General features: G+C 27.5%; 4 protein-coding genes across 4 annotated transcripts; 1 reads left to right on the top strand and 3 right to left on the bottom strand.

The window, feature by feature from the left end:
* Window positions 1-2,007: 2,007 nt before the first annotated feature.
* Window positions 2,008-4,846, bottom strand: OCT59_003347 (uncharacterized protein; the record flags this gene model as incomplete). Its single annotated transcript, XM_025318079.2, has 12 exons — window positions 2,008-2,359; window positions 2,465-2,584; window positions 2,648-3,013; window positions 3,085-3,128; window positions 3,221-3,347; window positions 3,419-3,655; window positions 3,748-3,872; window positions 3,942-4,094; window positions 4,161-4,277; window positions 4,346-4,391; window positions 4,490-4,693; window positions 4,760-4,846. The coding sequence occupies 12 exons, from the start codon at window positions 4,844-4,846 to the stop codon at window positions 2,195-2,197; spliced, it is 1,791 nt and encodes a 596-aa protein (XP_025177012.1). The 3' UTR covers window positions 2,008-2,194.
* A 186-nt stretch (window positions 4,847-5,032) lies between these two features.
* On the top strand, window positions 5,033-7,764 carry OCT59_003346 (uncharacterized protein; the record flags this gene model as incomplete). The annotated part of the gene is made up of 12 exons (XM_025318080.2): window positions 5,033-5,151; window positions 5,222-5,297; window positions 5,369-5,469; window positions 5,534-5,590; window positions 5,678-5,899; window positions 6,052-6,278; window positions 6,349-6,817; window positions 6,878-6,946; window positions 7,027-7,092; window positions 7,159-7,313; window positions 7,388-7,444; window positions 7,514-7,764. The coding sequence occupies 12 exons, from the start codon at window positions 5,033-5,035 to the stop codon at window positions 7,762-7,764; spliced, it is 1,869 nt and encodes a 622-aa protein (XP_025177013.1).
* Window positions 7,765-7,854: 90 nt separating this feature from the next.
* On the bottom strand, window positions 7,855-8,613 carry OCT59_003345 (uncharacterized protein). The gene is made up of 2 exons (XM_066145555.1): window positions 8,337-8,613; window positions 7,855-8,257 (listed from the first exon to the last, which is right to left on the bottom strand). Exons 1-2 carry the CDS (start codon window positions 8,599-8,601, stop codon window positions 8,169-8,171), a joined length of 354 nt encoding a protein of 117 aa, XP_065996267.1. The 5' UTR covers window positions 8,602-8,613; the 3' UTR covers window positions 7,855-8,168.
* Window positions 8,614-14,705: 6,092 nt separating this feature from the next.
* OCT59_003344 (uncharacterized protein) lies at window positions 14,706-15,035 on the bottom strand (the record flags this gene model as incomplete). The annotated part of the gene is made up of 1 exon (XM_066145554.1): window positions 14,706-15,035. The coding sequence occupies one exon, from the start codon at window positions 15,033-15,035 to the stop codon at window positions 14,706-14,708; it is 330 nt and encodes a 109-aa protein (XP_065996266.1).
* Window positions 15,036-20,290: the final 5,255 nt, after the last annotated feature.

Below are 20,290 nucleotides of genomic sequence, written 5' to 3'. Positions count from 1 at the left end.
TATCGGTTATTATACCTCGTTTTTTAGCCGAAATTATGTAATCAGCCGCAATGACGCTTTTTATCGTTTGAATCGTTTATTTCCCTCTCTCTCTTTCTCTCTCAAATTTTTTTCTTTCGATACTACTTTTTTTATTTTTTTTTAACATTTCACTCTTGATTTAAAAAACTCCCTTCTTTTGAATGATGAAATTTTTTTAAGTAAATTTCTTAAAGGTAAGTTTTCTTTTTCTTTTTCTTTTTTTTTTAGGAAAAAAATAAAAAGTTTTTTGTTTTTTATCGAAATTTACCGAAATGATATTTCGAGTATCTTAAATTCTTTTTTTAAAAAAAAAAGGGGTAAACGTGTATGGGAATTATCGAATCATTGTCAGAATATAATAAATACGGAAAAACAAATTATGAGTACAAATAATAATACAAGTTCAAATACGACTATGACTACTTCGCAAGCTTCTCAATCATTTGACTCTACACCTACCATTACTAATACTTTCACTAATAATGTTGTTCCGGCTACAAGTTATCTACAATCACCATTAACTTCGACTACACTCCCTACTACTTTAATTAATTTACCCATGACAAGATCATACCCTTCTACAACATTATCAGCTCTTCAACAAGCAGAAGATACTGATCAACATCTTAAAGAAGTTGTAGTACATGAAGGTCAAATAATGTGGGCTTGTAAATTCCCAAAATGTTGGACATTATTCAAGTCACAGAATAGTTTAAACAATCATATCAGACGATATCACGCACAGACGAATCAGGATAACTCTTCTGGAAATGATACGTCATCATCATCTTCTAGCAGTAATAAAAAGAAAGAAAGGGCAACTCCTATATATCAATGTGACATAACAGGATGTGTCCGATCATTTTCATTATTATCAAGTTTAGAAAAGCATAAAGAATCTCACGAAAAACAAATTATCAATTTGCCTACTGTAGATAAAGCTTTTAAATGCACTGAAATTGGTTGTACTAAGTCTTTTGATAAATTTAAACATTTGGTCGCTCACTATAGAAAACATTCAAAAGATAAAACTTTTAATTGTAATGAAATTGGTTGTGATAAAAAATTTTTTCATCCAGACAGCTTATCTAGACATATGTTTAAAACTCATAAAAAAATGAGTGATGGTACTGCCATCAAATTTAAATGTAAATATGAAGATTGTGGTAAAGAATTTAAATCTACTTACCATTGGAAAAAACATAATATGACTCATCCTCATCCTAACTTTGAAGGTAAGTTGATGAATTTGAAATTGTAGTATGTTGTGCAAATTGTTATTAATATAAATACATATATAAATGTTTTCTTACAGATGGAATTGTTGAAGATGAACAAAGATCTTGAGAGATTGTAGAAAAATTGATTGGGAAAGAAAAGTTAAGAAAGATGAAATCAGAAATATATCTTATTGTATTTTTTCAGAGGTCTTATTAATAATATATTTCTATACAATTGAACAATTTATTATCTTTTTGATATAATGAAAGGATTTAAATCGGACACTTTTTTTTTTTTTTGAAAAAAAGGTGGAGGAATGTATGTATGTATATAACAAAAACTTTTATTTTTTTTTTTTGAACTATTTGACTTGAAAATTTTTGAAAATTTTAAAAGAAAATAAAATTTAAGATTCTTTGCTAAATATAAACATATGATATATTGAATTGAATTGTTAAACAAGTAAAATTTATTTCAAACTTAATAATAAATTCTTTTTTTTTTGTTTTTTATAACAAAAAAAAACAAATTTAATAATCAAGATATATTGTACAAGAGAAGTTGAAAAAAATTAGGTTTAAACTTTAATTAAATTCAAAAAAACTTGTAAGATTATCTACATCAGCAATAAAATAAAGTTTGATTATCTAAGGAGATTATCAACTTAACATATTGTGATATTTACCAAATAAGTCTTAAAAAGTTTAATAAAATTTATGGTATATTAAAATCATATAAATAAAAAACGTTCTTTAATTAATCACGTGAATTTAAAATTGGATTTTTTAAAAAAGCTGTATTAATACAATTATTATTTCAATGTTCAATAATAATAATACATTTTAGTATTTACATAAATATGTTACATATATATAATTATTTAGTATTTAATACGGCTAAGCAAATAATTTTAGATTTATAATAAATTATAAATTATTTTATAATTTATTATTTATGATTTAAAAAATATTTCCCAAATCTCTTCGGAATTTACATAATTATGATATACAAGATTAACTAACCACCAATTATCTCCAATGTCCTTTAATAATCTTTGTGAAGGTGAATCTTTCGGATATAAATGTTCCCATTCTGTCCATAGGGCATATGCTTCATCCTAAATTATTTGTAATATGATGATATGAGTAAAATACAGATAAAAAGAAAAAGTATTATTAATTCAATTAGTTTGTTCCTCTAAAAAAAGAAAATTATTACATACCTTCCAAGTATTAAATGAAACTTTTGCGATTATTGTCGGTTGTACAATTTCTTTACCGGGAAAAACTCCCCAAGTAACAGCAGATGGTGAATCATCTTTTGTATTACTTCTAAAATCTCCCTAAAAATATTCAAAATAATTAATATTAAAATATTTTAAAAAATACTGTGTTATTTTACTTACATTTCTATTTGAAGCGCAATAAGTAACCCAAGGATTTCCTTTTATTTTTTCAACCAATTCCTCGAAATTTTCGGGACTTACAAAAAATTCAACAAATGCTTTTTGATATACATAACCTCCTCTTGGACCCCAACCATAGATAGGATCATCGCTTCTTGCTCCATTAACAGCCGGTTGTGAACTAACTGTTAAAAATCCAAGTTCATTAAGATGAACAAGCTTTGATCGAATTGCTTCAGTTTCCGCATAAAGTGGTTCTTCGTACCACGGTAATGCAGGAATTTCGCCAAGTATATAAGACTTAAAAACTTGTTTCAAATCATCTAGTGTCATTGGTCTTTGCCAGTATCCCAATGCTTGTTCAGGCTAAAAATAAAAAAGATGAGTCTAAATTAAAAAAAAGTACAAGAATATGAAACACGTTATTATTTACATACAGGAATTCTTAGGGACACGCCGTATCCATCCAATTCACCAAAGGCTTTTAAAAAAAAGTAAAAAAAGTTTTAATTTAAAATTACTATGAAGTGAATCAATATTTATTATTCACTGTGTCAACTGTGTCATACATACCAGGAGATCTTGCGTCTCCCCACCGTCCATTTGGAAAATTATCCCAATCTTCCGGTCTACCTAAATAATCTACACTTCGTTCCTTCCATATCACTGGTTTCGCAGTTGGAAGTGAACCATCAGGTTCCTATTAATTAAGGAATCCAAAGATTAAAAGCAAATATGAATTTACTTAAAATATTACACAGATTATCATACCTGTCTTATAATATCATTTGGCCCAAAACCAGCACTCGAACGTCGTCTACTTAGACGTCGTAAATTTCTTTCTTCTTCCGTCTGCACAAATCCTAATATCTCCAAGATCAATCGTACCGATTTTTCCAAATTCATAGTACATAAATGAAAACCTCGTGTATTATGTTCATTACGTAATTTAGATATCATAGAAACAGCTAGTGTAACGCCATAATCTTTAACCGCTTGGTCGTCATGCTATAGTGCAAATAAAATAAATTTGAGAGGGTATAAATGTAAATATTTTGAATAATTTTGCAACAATGAATAATATTGAACAATAATCGTACTTTGATTGGTTCTAAAACATTTAATATCTCCGCGGGTATATGTATTTTGCAAAGGTTTGTTATTCTCCGAAAACTATTATATCCCTGAATTGGCATAATACCTGGAATAATAGGCACATTTATACCTATCATTTAATAAAAGCAATCGGTCAGTTAAAATAATTTTATGCTTTAAATTATGATATGATATCTACCGTTTTTTCGGCATTCATCCCTCCATTCCACAAATGTGTTCACATCATAAAATAATTGTGTAATAATAAAATCAGCACCCGCATCCACTTTTTCCTTTAAAAACTTTAAATCTTGCTCTTTATTTTCAGAATCCGGATTTCCTTCAGGATAACCTAAAAAAAATGTTTATAATATGAATAAAATGATGTAAAAACTTAAGAAAGTTGTAGAATTAATACCTGCGACTCCAATACAAAAATAATCCCCATACTCTTTCCTAATAAATCTTACTAAATCAATCGCATGCGTAAAATCACTATCACATGATGTCCAGTATTCCTGGCCTCGCGGTGGATCTAATTAAAGACGCGTGAATAAAATGAATTATAATATTTTCATGATATATTTTCAATACTTTGCTTACCACCACGCAATGCTAAAATATTCTGAATGCCTGCACTTTTTGCTTCCTATTATCAATTAGGCAATTGTAATAATGTAAAATTAATTTAATTCGTTAAATAATACCGAATCCATGGAATAAATTCTATAAATAAAACTAACTAACTTTCATAGCCTTCTCTATTGTTCCTCTCACAACGTTTGTGCACGTTAAGTGCATACAACTTTCTAACCCATAAAGGCTCTGAGCTGTCGCACACATTTCTGTTGTCCTGTCTATGGTACTCCCTCCTGCGCCCCACGTGAACGAGGCAAAGAGAGGGTCCAAGTGGGACATACGCTTAAGTCTGTCATAAAGGTTATTCAGACCCTATATAAGAAAACTTGATTATTATAAAATACTTAATAGTGATATAAAAGTTCTTTCAATACTCACTTCGTCTGTTTTAGGAGGGAAGTATTCAAAAGAATAAAAAGGTTGAGAAGTTTCAAGATTATTATTTATCTTGTCAGTTATTTTCATTTTTTCTCGAAAAATAAAACCTTATCTAAAAAAGATCGTCAGACTGACATAATATGTACGCTGATTAATCCGTCGATCGATCAAACCATTTAAACGTCATAGAGCGTAGCACTGAAAAAGGTATTTAAGCATTGTGTAAGAGCTCTTTTTAAGGATATTAAAATTATTAATAAAAATTCACGAAAAATGTCTCGTGATAACTCAAGAAGAAATGATAAAAATTTACCTTTCAAAAAGAAAAGCACAAAAGGAAAGCGTACTAAAGGTGGCATAGCAATTGATAATGCCTTTGAAATTCCTATAAAGTATATTTTTTGATCAACTTGTCTTTATTAAATTTAAATTATTGGGATAATTTATTTGTATTTATTATAGTGGTCGTTGTTATATAAATGAGATTCCTACAGAAATACTTACTCACATTTTTTCTCAACTTGAACCAACCGAATTGGTAAAAATCTCCTCCAATGTTCGTTTTGATTTATTTTAATATAAATTAATTTTCTTTTTATCCGGAATTAGAATGCTGCGGCTCAAATATGTAAACATTGGCGATGGATAATTACTGATGATTCATGTTGGAAGAGTGCATTAATTCAGTTTTTCGGATCCATCCCGTTTAGGTGAGTGAATTTACTTGTTATTAAATTCTCAAGACAAATGGATTAACTATTATCTTACACAAAGGCGATTAGCTAGTGATAGTTGGAAAAATGAATATATGACTCGTACAAAATTACTTAGGTATTAATATTATTAATAATGTGACCAATTTCTTTTTAATAAGATTTTATGAGCTTTCTAAGATTCTATTTTTTTTATGTTGTATAGAATATGGGAAAGAGGACGAGGATTAACTCTAAGTTTTGATCCAAGAGTTGGTATAATTCATAACCTTTACGTTGATTTTGTTAATTCTTGGATGTTGGCTGGTTCTTTAGACAAAGGCATGGTCTCGAGATGTGATCCTAGTACCGGAAGGATTAGCAAGGATTTTATATTTTCGACGCGGGAGAATGTTAGTCATAGTATTTCGGCTATGTTAGTAGACAGGTAATAAATTACTTTTCATTTTGAATTACATATAAGTTAATCTGTAGGACAGAATTAATTAATCCTGGTAATGAGGACTTAAGATAATCATAGTCATATTTATTTTGCGCCAATATGGTGTATGCTTTTTTTCATTCAAATTTTGAAAAAAGGCATAGGATTCTTTGGGGTTATAAATCAGGCGCAATTGGACTTACTATCTTGAATAAACAAGGTTCAAACCGATTTTTCAAACAATTTCTTGATTTCCATGCAGGACCTGTTTCAGTTCTTGCTTGGTCAAACCAATTTACGAATACTATTGTGAGTGGTGGAGAAGACGGTTTAGTTATTCTTTGGGATGTTAATTCCGGAAGATGCATTAAAAGTCTTCGTACAGGTAAATAGATGTTTGTATTCTCTCGCTTTTGGAAATTTTCTTTTAACTATTCTATTTTAATATTGTTTAGATGAAACACTCGGTAATGATACAATAATCACCACTTTGGCTTGGAGTGTGAAAAAATACATAATAGCAGGAACAACAGATGGCACTGTTTATATTTGGTCAATTGATTCCACACTCATATCATCATCACCCGATAATTATGAAGATATATCACCTACTAAAATTACTGGCACAAGTGGAGTTACTTCATTGCATTACGTTGAATCTTCAAATGCTTTGATCATCGCGTATGAAAAATCTTCAGAATTGAAAAAATTCGATTTGGAAACGATGGAATGTATTTGTGTGTTCACAAATGGCCATTCGGGTAATGTTACACGTACTATCATTGACATACAAGAAAATAGTGAAACCTCAAATGAAAATGGAATCAAACCACTGAATATTTTAGCAAGTGGAGATACTTTAGGTGTTGTTTGCTTATGGGATGCTAATGGCTGTGGTATAGACAAAATCCAAAAGCCCTTTAGGTATGTATAAATGATGTTATCTTTTTTGTAGTTAATTTTAATCATTTTTACTTTTTTTAGAACAATTGAAGGACATCTATCATCTGTTACTGCTATCCATATTGACACCTTTAAGATGATAGTTGGAAGGTTAGACTAATGAAATAATTGTTGTATATCATAAATTATTTTTAATTTTTAATAATCCGTGTATTGTTTGCCTTATCTAGTTTGGATGGAGCTGTAACCGTTTTTGATCCATTGACTTCGAAAGTAATTTGTATATTGTGTCATAGGTATTATTATAAAATTAATTTTTTTGACCTATTTTTAATCATTGCTTATTCTAGTTTTTTTTTCAGCTCACAGAGATCACGAAGAACAGCTAATCGGGCCACCCAAACACAGGAAAATACTTCAGCCGTTAATTGTATTTATTCAAAAGACTACCGAACTGTGTTAAATATAGGAGGACAAATAAAAACTTGGGATTTTACACCCGGTAGTGCTATTACAGGTAAGATCTAATATTTCATATCATCATATATTACGCAAAATGTTAAATCAATATATTATGTATATTTATTACAGGAAATAAAGTTAAACAGTCAAAGAAAAAGAACACTTCATCAACACCTAAATATATGAGTAAGTGTCGATTAAATTATTTGCTATTGAATTGTTAATTTTGTTTTCTTAAAAACTTCTTTCTTTTAGAACGTCTAGAAATACAAAACGATGTAAGAGAGTCAACACAAATGTTTGAAATAGAAGAACGAGAACGTGAAGAGCATCTTGCAAAAATGCAAAAGTATACACCAATTCCTGGATTAACAAATGATGAAATGTTAGCATATGCTTTAATGGTATCTAAAGAAGAACATCAGACTGAAGATGATCAAATTGCTGAAGCTATAAAAAGATCACTGGAAATTCAAGAGAACTTGAATGATAAAAACAATTTATAACTTTTTTTGGTGGTTTAACTTCTAGATGTATTTCATTAATACGAAATCATCTACATAAAAAATATCATGAGGATCGACGAAGCAAAATTTCAAATAGACAAGTTACTAAAAGATAACTATTTATTTTATTTTATTTATTGTATTTAATATTATGCCAACTGATTTATAGATAATTTATTTTAATAATTATTCTAAACACTGATAAGAATTTCTAATAAAAAATCATATTTTTATCTCGGCAATGTAATTATTTTACAATTACGATTAATAAATTTCCCGTATTTTGTTTTGCTGTTTTTGTTCTTTCATTTAGCTTTACATAGCCTTCGAGAATACGCTTCCTCTCGAAAGTTTCTTCATCCAAGGCTCTAAATAAAACCTAACACCCCTTTTGTAGTCTCCTCTTAGTTTAAGTTTTCTTCTTTAAGATAATTATGGTACAACTTCAATTCCAATACTACCACAAGTAGCAACAATACTTTTACAAATGGATCTTAAATCAAAATCCTTCATATTATCTTGATTTTGTTTAATTTTAGCAATTTCATAAATATGTTTTAAACTAACTTTACCAGCAATTTCATGTTTTGGCTTTGCTGCACCTTTATCAATTTTAGCAGCTCTTTTCAATAGCCAAGTTGTTGGCGGCATATTACAAGAAAATGTAAATTTACGATCGGGTTGCATTGTGAGTATCGTTGGAATTGGTGTATCTACTTCATATTTTTTTGTAAATTCATTAAATTGTTTACAAAAATCTATTGCTTTTAATCCTCTTTGTCCTAAAATTGGCCCTATTGGTGGTGTTGGTCTTGCATTACCAGCTGGTACGAGCATTTTTATCTTTGACGATACTATAGCGCTAGCCATTGGAAAGATATATATATTTTTTTTTTGATTTATCACGATTCCAAGTAAATATTTGTCGATCATACCTATTTGATGATTAGTTGTCTTGCAAAAGTATCGATCTTGAGACATATATTATCAAGATCGCAGTTGGTATCGTTTAAATTATGACGATTTTTTTAGACAAGATTTTCAAGCACATTATTTCTTCCAAAGCATAATATTGAACTCAAATATTGGACACGAAAGTTCCGGACGAGAAAATTAAGTACGTAGATGTAAGTTCTGAGAGCCAAGAAATTGATATTATGTAAAAATGACTTTTGAACTTACAGAATAAATATCATTGATTAGGACGAAATTTAGCAAGACAACAAATGAAACCGGATCATGAGTTAATGTTATATTAACGAAAACTGATAGTATAGTAACGATAGATGGATTTGCATTTACTTTGTTTCTTAGATTGTTTTCCCTATTTTCATTACAATCAATAAACATATGCGAATTAAACACAGACATCAATATAGTATTGCATTATCGAATTTTCTTCTAACGCATTCAAAATTCAAATAAGTTAATTATCTCGAACGTCCTACCAGCCTACCTGGTTAATATAAACTGGTTAGGTTTGTCATATGGATTGTTCAAAGTTGCAAAAGCGTTTCTCATTTCGCTTCATAAGGTGTAAATATTTTTTTTGATAAAAAGGCGAGGCTTACACATATCACGTAATATTCAGTTTTAATATAATCCTTGTTAGATTTAACAACCAATTAAGTTACAACATTATAAATCATATGATTTTATTAACAGATATGAACTTTCGAGCTGTTTGATACTCTGAGCGAAGACTTCTGTCAACTTTTGCTGGACCTTATCCTCTTTATCCTCTGTGACGCCTCGGAATCCTGAAATGAACAGCTCAACCGAATTCTAACACGCAAAAGGGGTACCATACTTTTGAGCGACACCCAATCACGTGTGATTGCGTTTTTCAGAAAATTCTTCGATCACGTGACAATTTTGCCGATCATTTCCTAAAATATCACTAAAAATATCTTTTTTTAAATAAAACTTGTTCTACAAGTTTACTTAGGGTAATCTTTGGCTTTTTATATATATTTTTTCAAAATGATGAATTTTGCAAAAATGGCATTTAAAACCCTTTTTAATATTCTAAGTAAACTTGCTTAGAAGGCAAAAATGCTTATATTTTGCAAATTTTAGGGCCATATAAAGTATGTGTTAAGTTTTATTTGAAATATAAAAAGTATAAGACTAATTTTAACTCAGGTGATTTAACCTACTAGTAAATTTTATATAATTATATAAATTATTCACCCTTATCATGTAATAAATTTGATTGGGCCGACTAATATTTATAGTTATACTATCTGACTATCTGTTTATATTATTTTTTTCATTTTTTTCTTTTTCCTTGTTTTTATTATTTTCTCTCTGTTTTGTTTTATTTTCCTTTCTTTTCCCATTCTATTTTCTTTTTTTGTTTATCTGCTTTCTTTTTTTTTCTTTAGTACATTTTTTTTAGGTCTTTAGACTTTTCTAGGTTTTACAATTTCTAATAGAATATTATATCTTAATACGTTAAAAAAGTATGTTCTCTTTTTTTGTTGGTTATGTTTTTAATTTTGTTTCTTACTAGCTATATTTTTCTTTTCTTTATATTATTCTTTAACTCCTTTCTCTTCAACATTATGTGACGTATTTTGCTTTTAATTTACTTTTATTTGGTCATTAACTATTTTATAAATTCACTTTTAAACTTAATTATAGGGGTTTTTTCTAGCAGGTTATACATGCCACCCAAATTATTTTGGACTGCCGTAATTATAAGTAAAATCCCAAATTCAATTATGGCATCCCAAATTATTTTGGCACTTTACATAGTAAATTATATATAAACTGAATGAATTATGGCATCCCAAAATAATTTGGGCAGCATGTATATAGCAGGTATCTTTTTTTACTCTTTAATCTTTAAGTTCTTGTTTTATTTTCTAATTTTTATTCTTTACTAACTATCTTTTCTTTACTCTATGCTGCTCTTTGACTTAATATGTTTTACTTTTTAATGTCACAAATTTACTTTTTAACTTCATAGGTTTCATCATTATTTAATTCTTTAACTTTTTTATAAGTTTTATTTTTTATTCTTATAACTTTATTTTTTTATTTGCTTTGTTATTATCATATATTTTTTTGTATATATATACAGTCAACTCCTTTTATAGTCACTTCCGTTATGGTCTCATTCTACTATATAGTTATACCAGTTGAATATTTAAAACACTTTATTATTAAAATCTATCCTATATAGTCACAATTTATCTATAGGTTATAGTCACTATCATATGACACTAGCATTAGCTCCAAGTCCCATAATTAGCCTATCACTGGTTCAGAACATATGGATTCACAGATGGATAGATAATAATATTAAACTTAAAATCAAAACTCATGGATATTAAAAATATATTAGTTATGATAAATAATAGTGTAATATTACACAGATGGTTCGCTCAGGTCAAGCATCCTTACATCAATAGATAAACAAGATCCTAATTTAGTATACACAAAAATAGGTGTGGCATTCTGTGTCAATGATGAATCTGCCTTGTCAGCCCAAGCAAATTTGTCATTATGGCCTTCATCTATATGTTCAGAACTAGTAGTTATTTTTCTGGCATTACTTACAGATCCTATGAATGCAAAAATCAAGATATATACAGACAGTCAAAATACCATCTATATAATTAATAATAAATATAATAAATCAGATAGAAAATTACTGAAGCAGTCTAATTCTTTAATTTTATTTAAAATAGATATTCTTTTACAATAAAAAAAGATGGATCTAGTATTAGTGAAAATTAAGAAACACAGTGGAGATATTATGAATGAAATAGTAGACAAATTAGTTAAAAACATAAGTAACAACAGCTATTACTTTAATAACAGGTTTAACTATAGTAATAAAAAAGTTAGATTTTTTCCAATTTTCAAACAGATTTTCATTGAATACAATTTAAGGAAATTTATCAAAACTTTAATGAACACTAGAGTGACAGCAGAATGGTCAATATTAAAATCCAATAGACATGAAATTCCAATTAACTGGAATGTAACTTAAAACTTAATTTATAAATATAAAAGGTTTAATTGTATTTCAGTTAAAAAATATTGGCATTTAATATTTATTGTTAAACTATTTGCTAAACTTCTTCCTATAGGTACTATTCTACTACAGCAAAAACTAAATCTATATAAAGAATTTGTCTGTCCAAGATGCAATGCTAATAAAGAAGAAAACAGACATCATTTCATAAAATGTGAGGCTAATAAGGACTTATGGCATATAATTAAAAGCAGAATGCAAAATAATGTGATTCCTATAATTCAAAAATGGAGTAACATAACAGAGGATACACCTAAGATCATAAATAAGAAATTAAACCAGATACTAGGAACACAGCATAACAATAACAAATTGATTTTTGTTCACTGGCCTTGAAAGTTAAGATTAACACTAATTTTTCCAAAATATCAAAACAATATTTGGATTTTCAGAAACAAAAAACATTTTATTTTAGCCTCACTTCTGGATTCCTTTATCATTCACTTTAAAAAACTAATTTGGTTACCTAGATGTAATGCTACAAATCATGAAAAAAGGCTAGAAATATTGGAAAAAAAGACAAATTAAATGAATCTGAAAATATGGACTATTATTTCAAATCCTTTTATCAACAAATTAAGCAATTAAAACAGAATAAACAACAATCAAAGAAGAATAATTTATCAGACTTACAGAAAGATCAAATGGTAGTGTTTGGTGATATTTCATTTGAATTGGATTCAGTAGAATCCCGCTTACTTATAATAAAGGTCACTGTAGAAAATTAGCCCTTTACTAATAGTTTTTACCTTACTTTTTTCTTAAATTCTATTGGTTAATTAGCTAAAAAGGAAAAAAATCATAATAATGTAACATAAAATTTCCTTTTATAGTAGGATCTGTAAAGAATTTTATATATGATTTTTACCTTAGGCCTGAAGGTGACCTATCTTATAAGTAAGTGGGATCCTGATTTAGTACAGCCTAAAAACTTAAAAAATGAAAATCTCATTTTATCAAAATGCTGTAAAATGAGAAAAAAAGCTCAAGATCAAATGTGTTTACTAATTAATAACAACTGATGGTTTAGTTGGACTTATAAAAAGACAAAAAATATTGTTAACAATGTTATAATTGATTTAGCAATAATATAATTAATCTTATTTTGGATTTATATAAATTCACCAAATTTAAAAGGAAAAGGAAATGAGAAGGAAAAAAAAAAATAAATAAAGTATTTGATTTAAATAATATATTATTTACAAATTTACTATATAACCTTAAAATTGTTATCAACTACTATTTACTGATACCAGAAAATAGCTAGAAATATCTAATGTTAATAAGTCTTATAAGTAAACTAATACTTTAATCTAAATAAAAACTATTTTAAATAAAATCATAGATGAAAATAGTTATTAAAATAAAATTTAAATTCTTTTTTAATGTCTCTTCATTTTTTCTAATAGGACACCTATATTTTGTTGATAGTCTAAACTCCACTTGTTTCAATATAATAGTTTCTGCAAGTGCAACTCTTTATTTTTCAAATTCTGGTATTTATAAAAAATATGTGAGGTAATTATTAATATAGTTTATAACTTCTGGTAAATATTTAATTTATACTTTTACTAATTTAGAATTGGAAGATATTGACTCAATAGCATACTGAATTTTATATAAAATATTTGCAAAGTTTTGTTAAAGCATTCTACAATTGCAAGTTTTTAAAAGAAGTACGCTCCTATTACCTGTATTATAATATATTGTAATATACATTATGATTTTGCATCAATCAGGATATTTCATTTATCATAAATTTATGGTCTTCATTATATTGTAAAAGTTTTGGTCAATCCAATAATAAATCCCAATTATTATATATATTTTTGAATGCTTTAGTAACTTTAGAATTATTCAGAAAAATTATACTTTTATATCAAAATGCTATATTGGTACAAGTTAGTACTGCCTTATATATTTTCCTCCTATATTCATTATTATACATGAAGTTGAAATTAAAGCCCAAAAGTAGAAATATTTCAACTTGGGAAGGTTAAAAGTCGAAATTAAAGTTGAAATAGTCGAAATTACATCATAGTCATGTGATTTTTATAATTATAATTTAATATAAAATTTTAAACGTGAATAACTCCGTCAATATTGATGCTACAAATATGAAATACATATCATTGGAATCCTCTCGATGAGCTGAATCCAACCGTGTGAAGATCATAAAAATCGAATCACCGGATGCGGAGTTCATTAACTTTGAATTTTAATATTATTGTTTACTATAAAATCATATGATTATGATGTAATTTCAACCATTTCAACTTTTGGAGGGGCTCAAGTCGAAATCATTTTGACCATTTCGACCATTTTGGAAGTCAAAATTAACCAATTCAGTTTCATGTATATTCATTATACATCAGAAAAAGTATATTAGCCTGATGTATGCAATTCAGATGTGAAATTTACCTGTAACTAGTCTTTAGAATGTACTTCAAAAAAGGCTTGTAAATCTAATAGCATAGGGAAAGTTTAAATTTGGTAATAATTGTTACACAATTATTTATATGTATTTTACAATAGGATTCAATTAAATTATAATCGACCATATGATAAGCCACAAATACTACTAAAAGACACATAACGAAACTTTACAAATATGTTCTCTAAATCTATTTCCTTCTCTAGAACTAATAACATCTAATGACATCCAATGTTTCAGAGAGTTTTATATGAAGTATTTTCTATAATTATGGCAATAGGACCGAAATTGAAGTTATTCTTAGTAAATTTCAAATTGAACTTACAAAATGTTATTCTAAACAGAATATTCGTTTTAAAACATTATAAGAGTAAGTAATTTATTTAATTTGTCTTTTATACATGAAAAAAAATAACACATTACAATAGTTAATACATTTTAATTAAATTACAGACAATATCACCAGGTATTAACATGAATAAGTGCAATTAAAAGTTCTGCATGCACTTCCTGGCTTCCATTTGCTTCCACTTCTTCCACTGTCTCATTTTCTTCTATTGGAGTTTCGTCTTGTTCATCAGAAGTAAGAACATTTGGTCCCTTTTCTAATCGATCTAAGAAAGAGTTCACATTGCTATAAATTCCACGTTTGTAGTATTCCTCACAATAACGACAACCATATTCCATCATTTGATAACACTCAAAATGATAACCATGCCCACAAATTAATACTTCGCCATCATCAAGTTTTTTACGGCAATGATCACAAGAATCTGGCAATGGAGGCATATTTGTACTGTATCCTGTTGGAAGACATTTCGTATCAACAGTCTTTCCCAAGGTAGCTAATTGACATTGTATCTTTTTCTTTGATTTACATAATTTACTTTTCCCACAATTCTTATAAATTCTCTGAAAATAGTCTAATAAAAACAATGATGTTTTTTCTGCCAGAATGTTTAACAATGATGGCTTGTAAGGATACGCCTTTGTTTTTTGAAAAGTATCTTTAAGTTCACAATGGTTTTCGTTAAATCTAATGCATTCACATGAAGATCAAATGATGTTACAAAGTGTATATTACATAAAACAACAAATAGAAATAGAAAATAGTTGGCAAAACAAGATACCAATCACGTAAGCTTGTTTTATTATATTGTCAATATTGCTATTCACAGGTGTTTGAGATCTTATTTTACTATGCATATTCTCAACATAATAATCATTAAAGTTTACTAAAAATAATTTTACAGCTTCAGCAAATGGATGGTTCGTATCTTGCCAATAAAAAATATCTGATAAGAAGGCTAATGGTGCTTTATTATAATTATGCCATTTTCATCTAAGTGCAAATGTCCAAATTCGAAAAATTGTTTCTATATATTCATTGAATGAACCAGAACGAAAAAGAATAGAATACACATCCAAAGTTGCAGGAATTATATTATCCAACAAGTCAATAACCATACGGTATTCTATGTCTTTACAGGTACTTCCAAATTTTGTTAAAATAATATCTCTAATTTTACACTATCTATTATATGCTAAGTCAAGAAGCAAATTAATTCTCCAAGGTTTGGGTTTCTTTGCTAATACTTTTCTTTTACCAAATACAAAATGGAATAGTTTTTGAAAGAAGGTATAATATACAATTAATACATGTTCTCTGCTATTTAGAGATACGTGAAGAGTGCCTAAAATTGGAATAAACGAGTTAATCCTAGCTGGTATTGAATATTGTGAATCCACCTTATGCAAATTTGTTATTGCTTTACGAACAAATAACTGTCCAGGCCAATCTGCTACTAATGGTGCGATATGATTTTGTAAGTATCCAGTATTTTTATCAATATCCAAGATCATTTGTAATGCTGTTATATAATCGTTCAGAGAATGCAAATTCTTTTCTTGAAACCCAATTAATCGTACTCCTTTCATTGAACGTTCTTCTTTTCTTTCAGCAATGGCATCATCATAACAATGCACTGTGAGTAGTTCAATTCGATCAAAAGTGTCAGTAGCTAATTGTCCATTGGTAAGCCATTGCTTTTTACGATTAGTGTATGCAATATCAAATATTCCATGATATTCCCAAATTAATCGAAAACAAATATTGCTGGCATCAATATTTACTAGATTATGAACTGACACGTTGTTAAAAATAATAGGTATTGGTGCACAACCTGAAACCTGCTTACAGATACAAGTGGCCATATGTTTGGCAGTAGATAAAGTTACGGTATCTGGTCTTCTTTTCTCATGTATGTCATGGTAATCATCTAGATTATAAACTTACAAATGGTCACTCTGATTGTAATTAAATTTTGGTTAATAGTAGTTCTTCAAATGAAAAAAAAATATTTTTTTACTTACATGTTCAGAGAGAAATTTTCTGATATTTAACGGATGTTCATTGGCAATTTTACGTTTAAAATTATTAACTGTTGTATAACAAGCAGAAAATCCAATACTATTCATTGTATCAATTGCAGCACGTGTTGCACCCGATGCTGACAAATATAATCTAACTTCCAACTTGAAATCGTTAATAAACTTATTTCGCATTCCAGCCATGATATAACATAGACTCACAATTGTTTTTCTTGCTTCAACTTTATTATATGCAGATCTGTTATTAGGAACCAATGCCTTTACTAATTTATCAAAAAGACCTTGTAAACGTGGATCTGCTTTTTCTATCATTTGTTTAAAATGGGTAGGATTAAGCTCTAAATTACCACACCGCTCATATAGAACCTTTGTAAGCATAGTAACCTTCTCGGCAAATGAATAGCTTTTTGATTCTGTATGTAACAAATAAAAAATTAGTTATAAAAAAAAAAATTTAATTTTCAATCATTTTAATATTTATGATTTGAATTTTCTTTATCTGGTTCTAAAAAAAGGGAACTTCTAACTTTTGAGTATGGTAAGGTTCAACAATACTCATATAATGACTATGACACAATTGTTGTCCGATTCTTAGGTACGTATATGCTTCATATGTTCCTTTTTTTTGGGCTTTCTCATATGCTAATGAAGTGAATTGACGAAAACAGGTTACTTGATTATTACAATTTCATAATGAACATGGGCCATGATTTTTTTGGACCATATTGAATAGTTAAAACCCCTACAGATGGGCTGAAAATGGCTTATGAAATGATCTGTAATACGCGTAGTATTATCACGTGTTATTTTATTTAGCCAATCATAATAACGTGACATATGTTGATCATAACCAATAAAAACAAACTTTCCCTATACTAAATCTAATATGATTGCTAGGTATTGGCATTCTAAAAAATCACAGTACTCCCTTTCTTGTATATATTTTTTATAACTTAAAGTTAGAATGATAGCCAGTTGAGCAATAATAAATTTTATGCAGTGCGAGTTTTCTTCAATTTTTTCTACTTTACCAGGATCTATCCAAATAAAAGAAATTGATGAATATTAATTCAACATATCTTGAACTTTTAGATAGTAATTTTGAATTGCAGAAAAAATTAGCATAAAAGAAAATTAATAATATTTCTAATAAGGGAAAATATGCAAGCTTGCAAAAAAACTAGAGCAATTTAAACCATACATCACTTATCTCAAGAAAAATTTGGGTAAATAAAAAGATTAAAAGCAAATTGCAAGTCTATATTATACAAGCTTCAAAAATGCTGTAACTACCTAATGTTAAAGAAAAAAGCATTGGTGGTTTAATATAAATATATTATATAGCTAAATAATATTGTAAGCAAACTCAAAAAATGCATTTATGATTTATTTATAAGTAAGATGTAAATACTAAAATACTTAGGATACTGAATATTAGAATATACAAAACCAGTTGTAGGTTTACAACCAAAATATTTTTAATTTGCAATAATAAATCTTAGTTTTACAAAATAATTCTCTTAATATAGCTATAATTTAAAATATTATGCAAATATTAGCACTTTTACTTACTTAGTTACCTAATTATAATAGGCAAAAACTTCTAGACTTTTATTACCAAAAGCTTAGAAGTATAAATGAAACAGTATGTTCATTAGCTATTGTTACTTTTAATGCAATTGCAATAAAATGATTGGCAAATTTTAACCTGTTTCTGTAAATAATCCTTATAATACTAATGTGTCTGATCCATTAATATTAAAGCAAGATTTTTGAACTGATTGTAAGGAAATATTAAGATGTGATAATAGAAATTAATTGAGCAGTCTTTATTGCTATTATGAATGAAAAGTTTTCACCATTACACATGTCAAATGACCAAAAACAGGCAAAAAAAATGGCGTGAATTGCATAAATTATTTGCAAATTTGTATAAACTATTTACAAATAGTATAAGTTAATTTACAAATAGCCAAGAATAGCCAAGAATAGTCACTGCTTGCTTTTCGCGCCATTTTTTTTGCCAATTTTTAGCATTTCGACCTGTAAATTAAATACAGCTGATACATATAAAAAAAATTAAACCAATTGTGCAAACCTTTTTCTTTATTTATAAAATTTAATCAAATAAATCAAAAAAAAAATATTAAGTAATAATCCAATGAAGTCATTCCTTTATTCTATATATATAGTTACTTTTTCAAGATATCTTATTAACAAATTGGATGATAACCCTATGAAAAGTTTTTATACTTAAAATTTTATTAAAATATACTTAAAATAAGTATTAATTTTAATTTGCGATATACTTATAATATACCTAAAATGTATTTAAAATACTTTTAAAATATACTTTTAATGTACTTGTTTTTGCCCAAGTGCTTAAATTATATTTAAAATATACTTAAACTAAAATTTAAGTACAATAAAAGTGTATTTTTTGCATGTTTAAAATATTCTTAAAATGTGCTTAAATTTCAATTTAAGTATATTTTAAGTATATAAAAAACACATTTATATTATACTTAAATTTTAATTTAAGCATATTTTAAGAATATTTTAAATATGTAAAAAATACACTTATATTGTACTTAAATTTTAGTTTAAGTATATTTTAAATATACACTACCCTCCCAAAAGTATCCGGTCAACCAATAAAGATCATATTTTATTAATAATAATTAATATTTAGTTGACCATCCATTGTTTTTAATGCATGCTTCAATTCGGCGTGACATGCTCTCAATTAAATTAATGTAAGTTTTAGATGGAATTCTTTCTCACTCTTCTTTTAGCTGTTAATCCAGTATTAAAATTTTTGTATCGAACAATCGTGTTTGTAACGGTACTTTTTGGAAATTTTAGGACACGAACTGATAGCTTCATGAGTTCTCATCCTTTCCAAAGGCTAATAATTTTCTCACGCTCACTCAATTCACAAGTTTTTCACATTTTAAAAGTAGCCGAATGGCACAGTAACAAAAAAAGCAAAGATCGGTGTTGGCAAAATTGAGGTGTTATTATTTGTTTTATTGCCAAATCTGGTACAAGCATCATAACACAATAAAAATACATTCATTTTAATCGTTAGAACCAGGGAATTGTTTTTTTTTAAAAAAAAATGATACTTTATATATTCAATCTTGAGAAAATCAAGTTGAGCTTGGCTGGATACTTTTGGAAGGGTAGTGTAATTTAAGTACTTGGGCAAAAAACAAGTATATTAATTAAGAGTATTTTAGGCATATTTTAGGTATATTATAAGTATATCGCAAATTAAAATTAATACTTATTTTAAGTATATTTTAATAAAATTAAGTATATTTTAAGTATAAAGATTTTTCATAGGGTAAATTTGTGAAACTTTATTAATAATTTAAACTTACAATAACTGGAACTTTTTCAGTAATATCTGTTAGTTAATAGAATCATGTTTACTTTTATTCAAATTACAGAAAATTTAACTTTTATAGTTATTCCAATACTTTCTATATATCTGTTACTGGTTAACATTCTATTCAAGAAAATAAAATTACTAATTCCAACCAATCTAAAGTTTTTTTTCTAACAAGTGATCTTGTTTTTTCAATCAAAGATATTCAGATTGTTAAACTTATTTTTTTTATTTTTATTTTTATTTTTTTGTAAAGGCG

Source organism: Rhizophagus irregularis, chromosome 11 (assembly GCF_026210795.1).
Source record: "Rhizophagus irregularis chromosome 11, complete sequence".
Lineage (NCBI taxonomy): Eukaryota > Fungi > Glomeromycota > Glomeromycetes > Glomerales > Glomeraceae > Rhizophagus > Rhizophagus irregularis.
The sequence above is the reverse complement of the archived record's forward strand: the minus strand, read 5'-3'. Positions and strand labels throughout refer to the sequence as shown.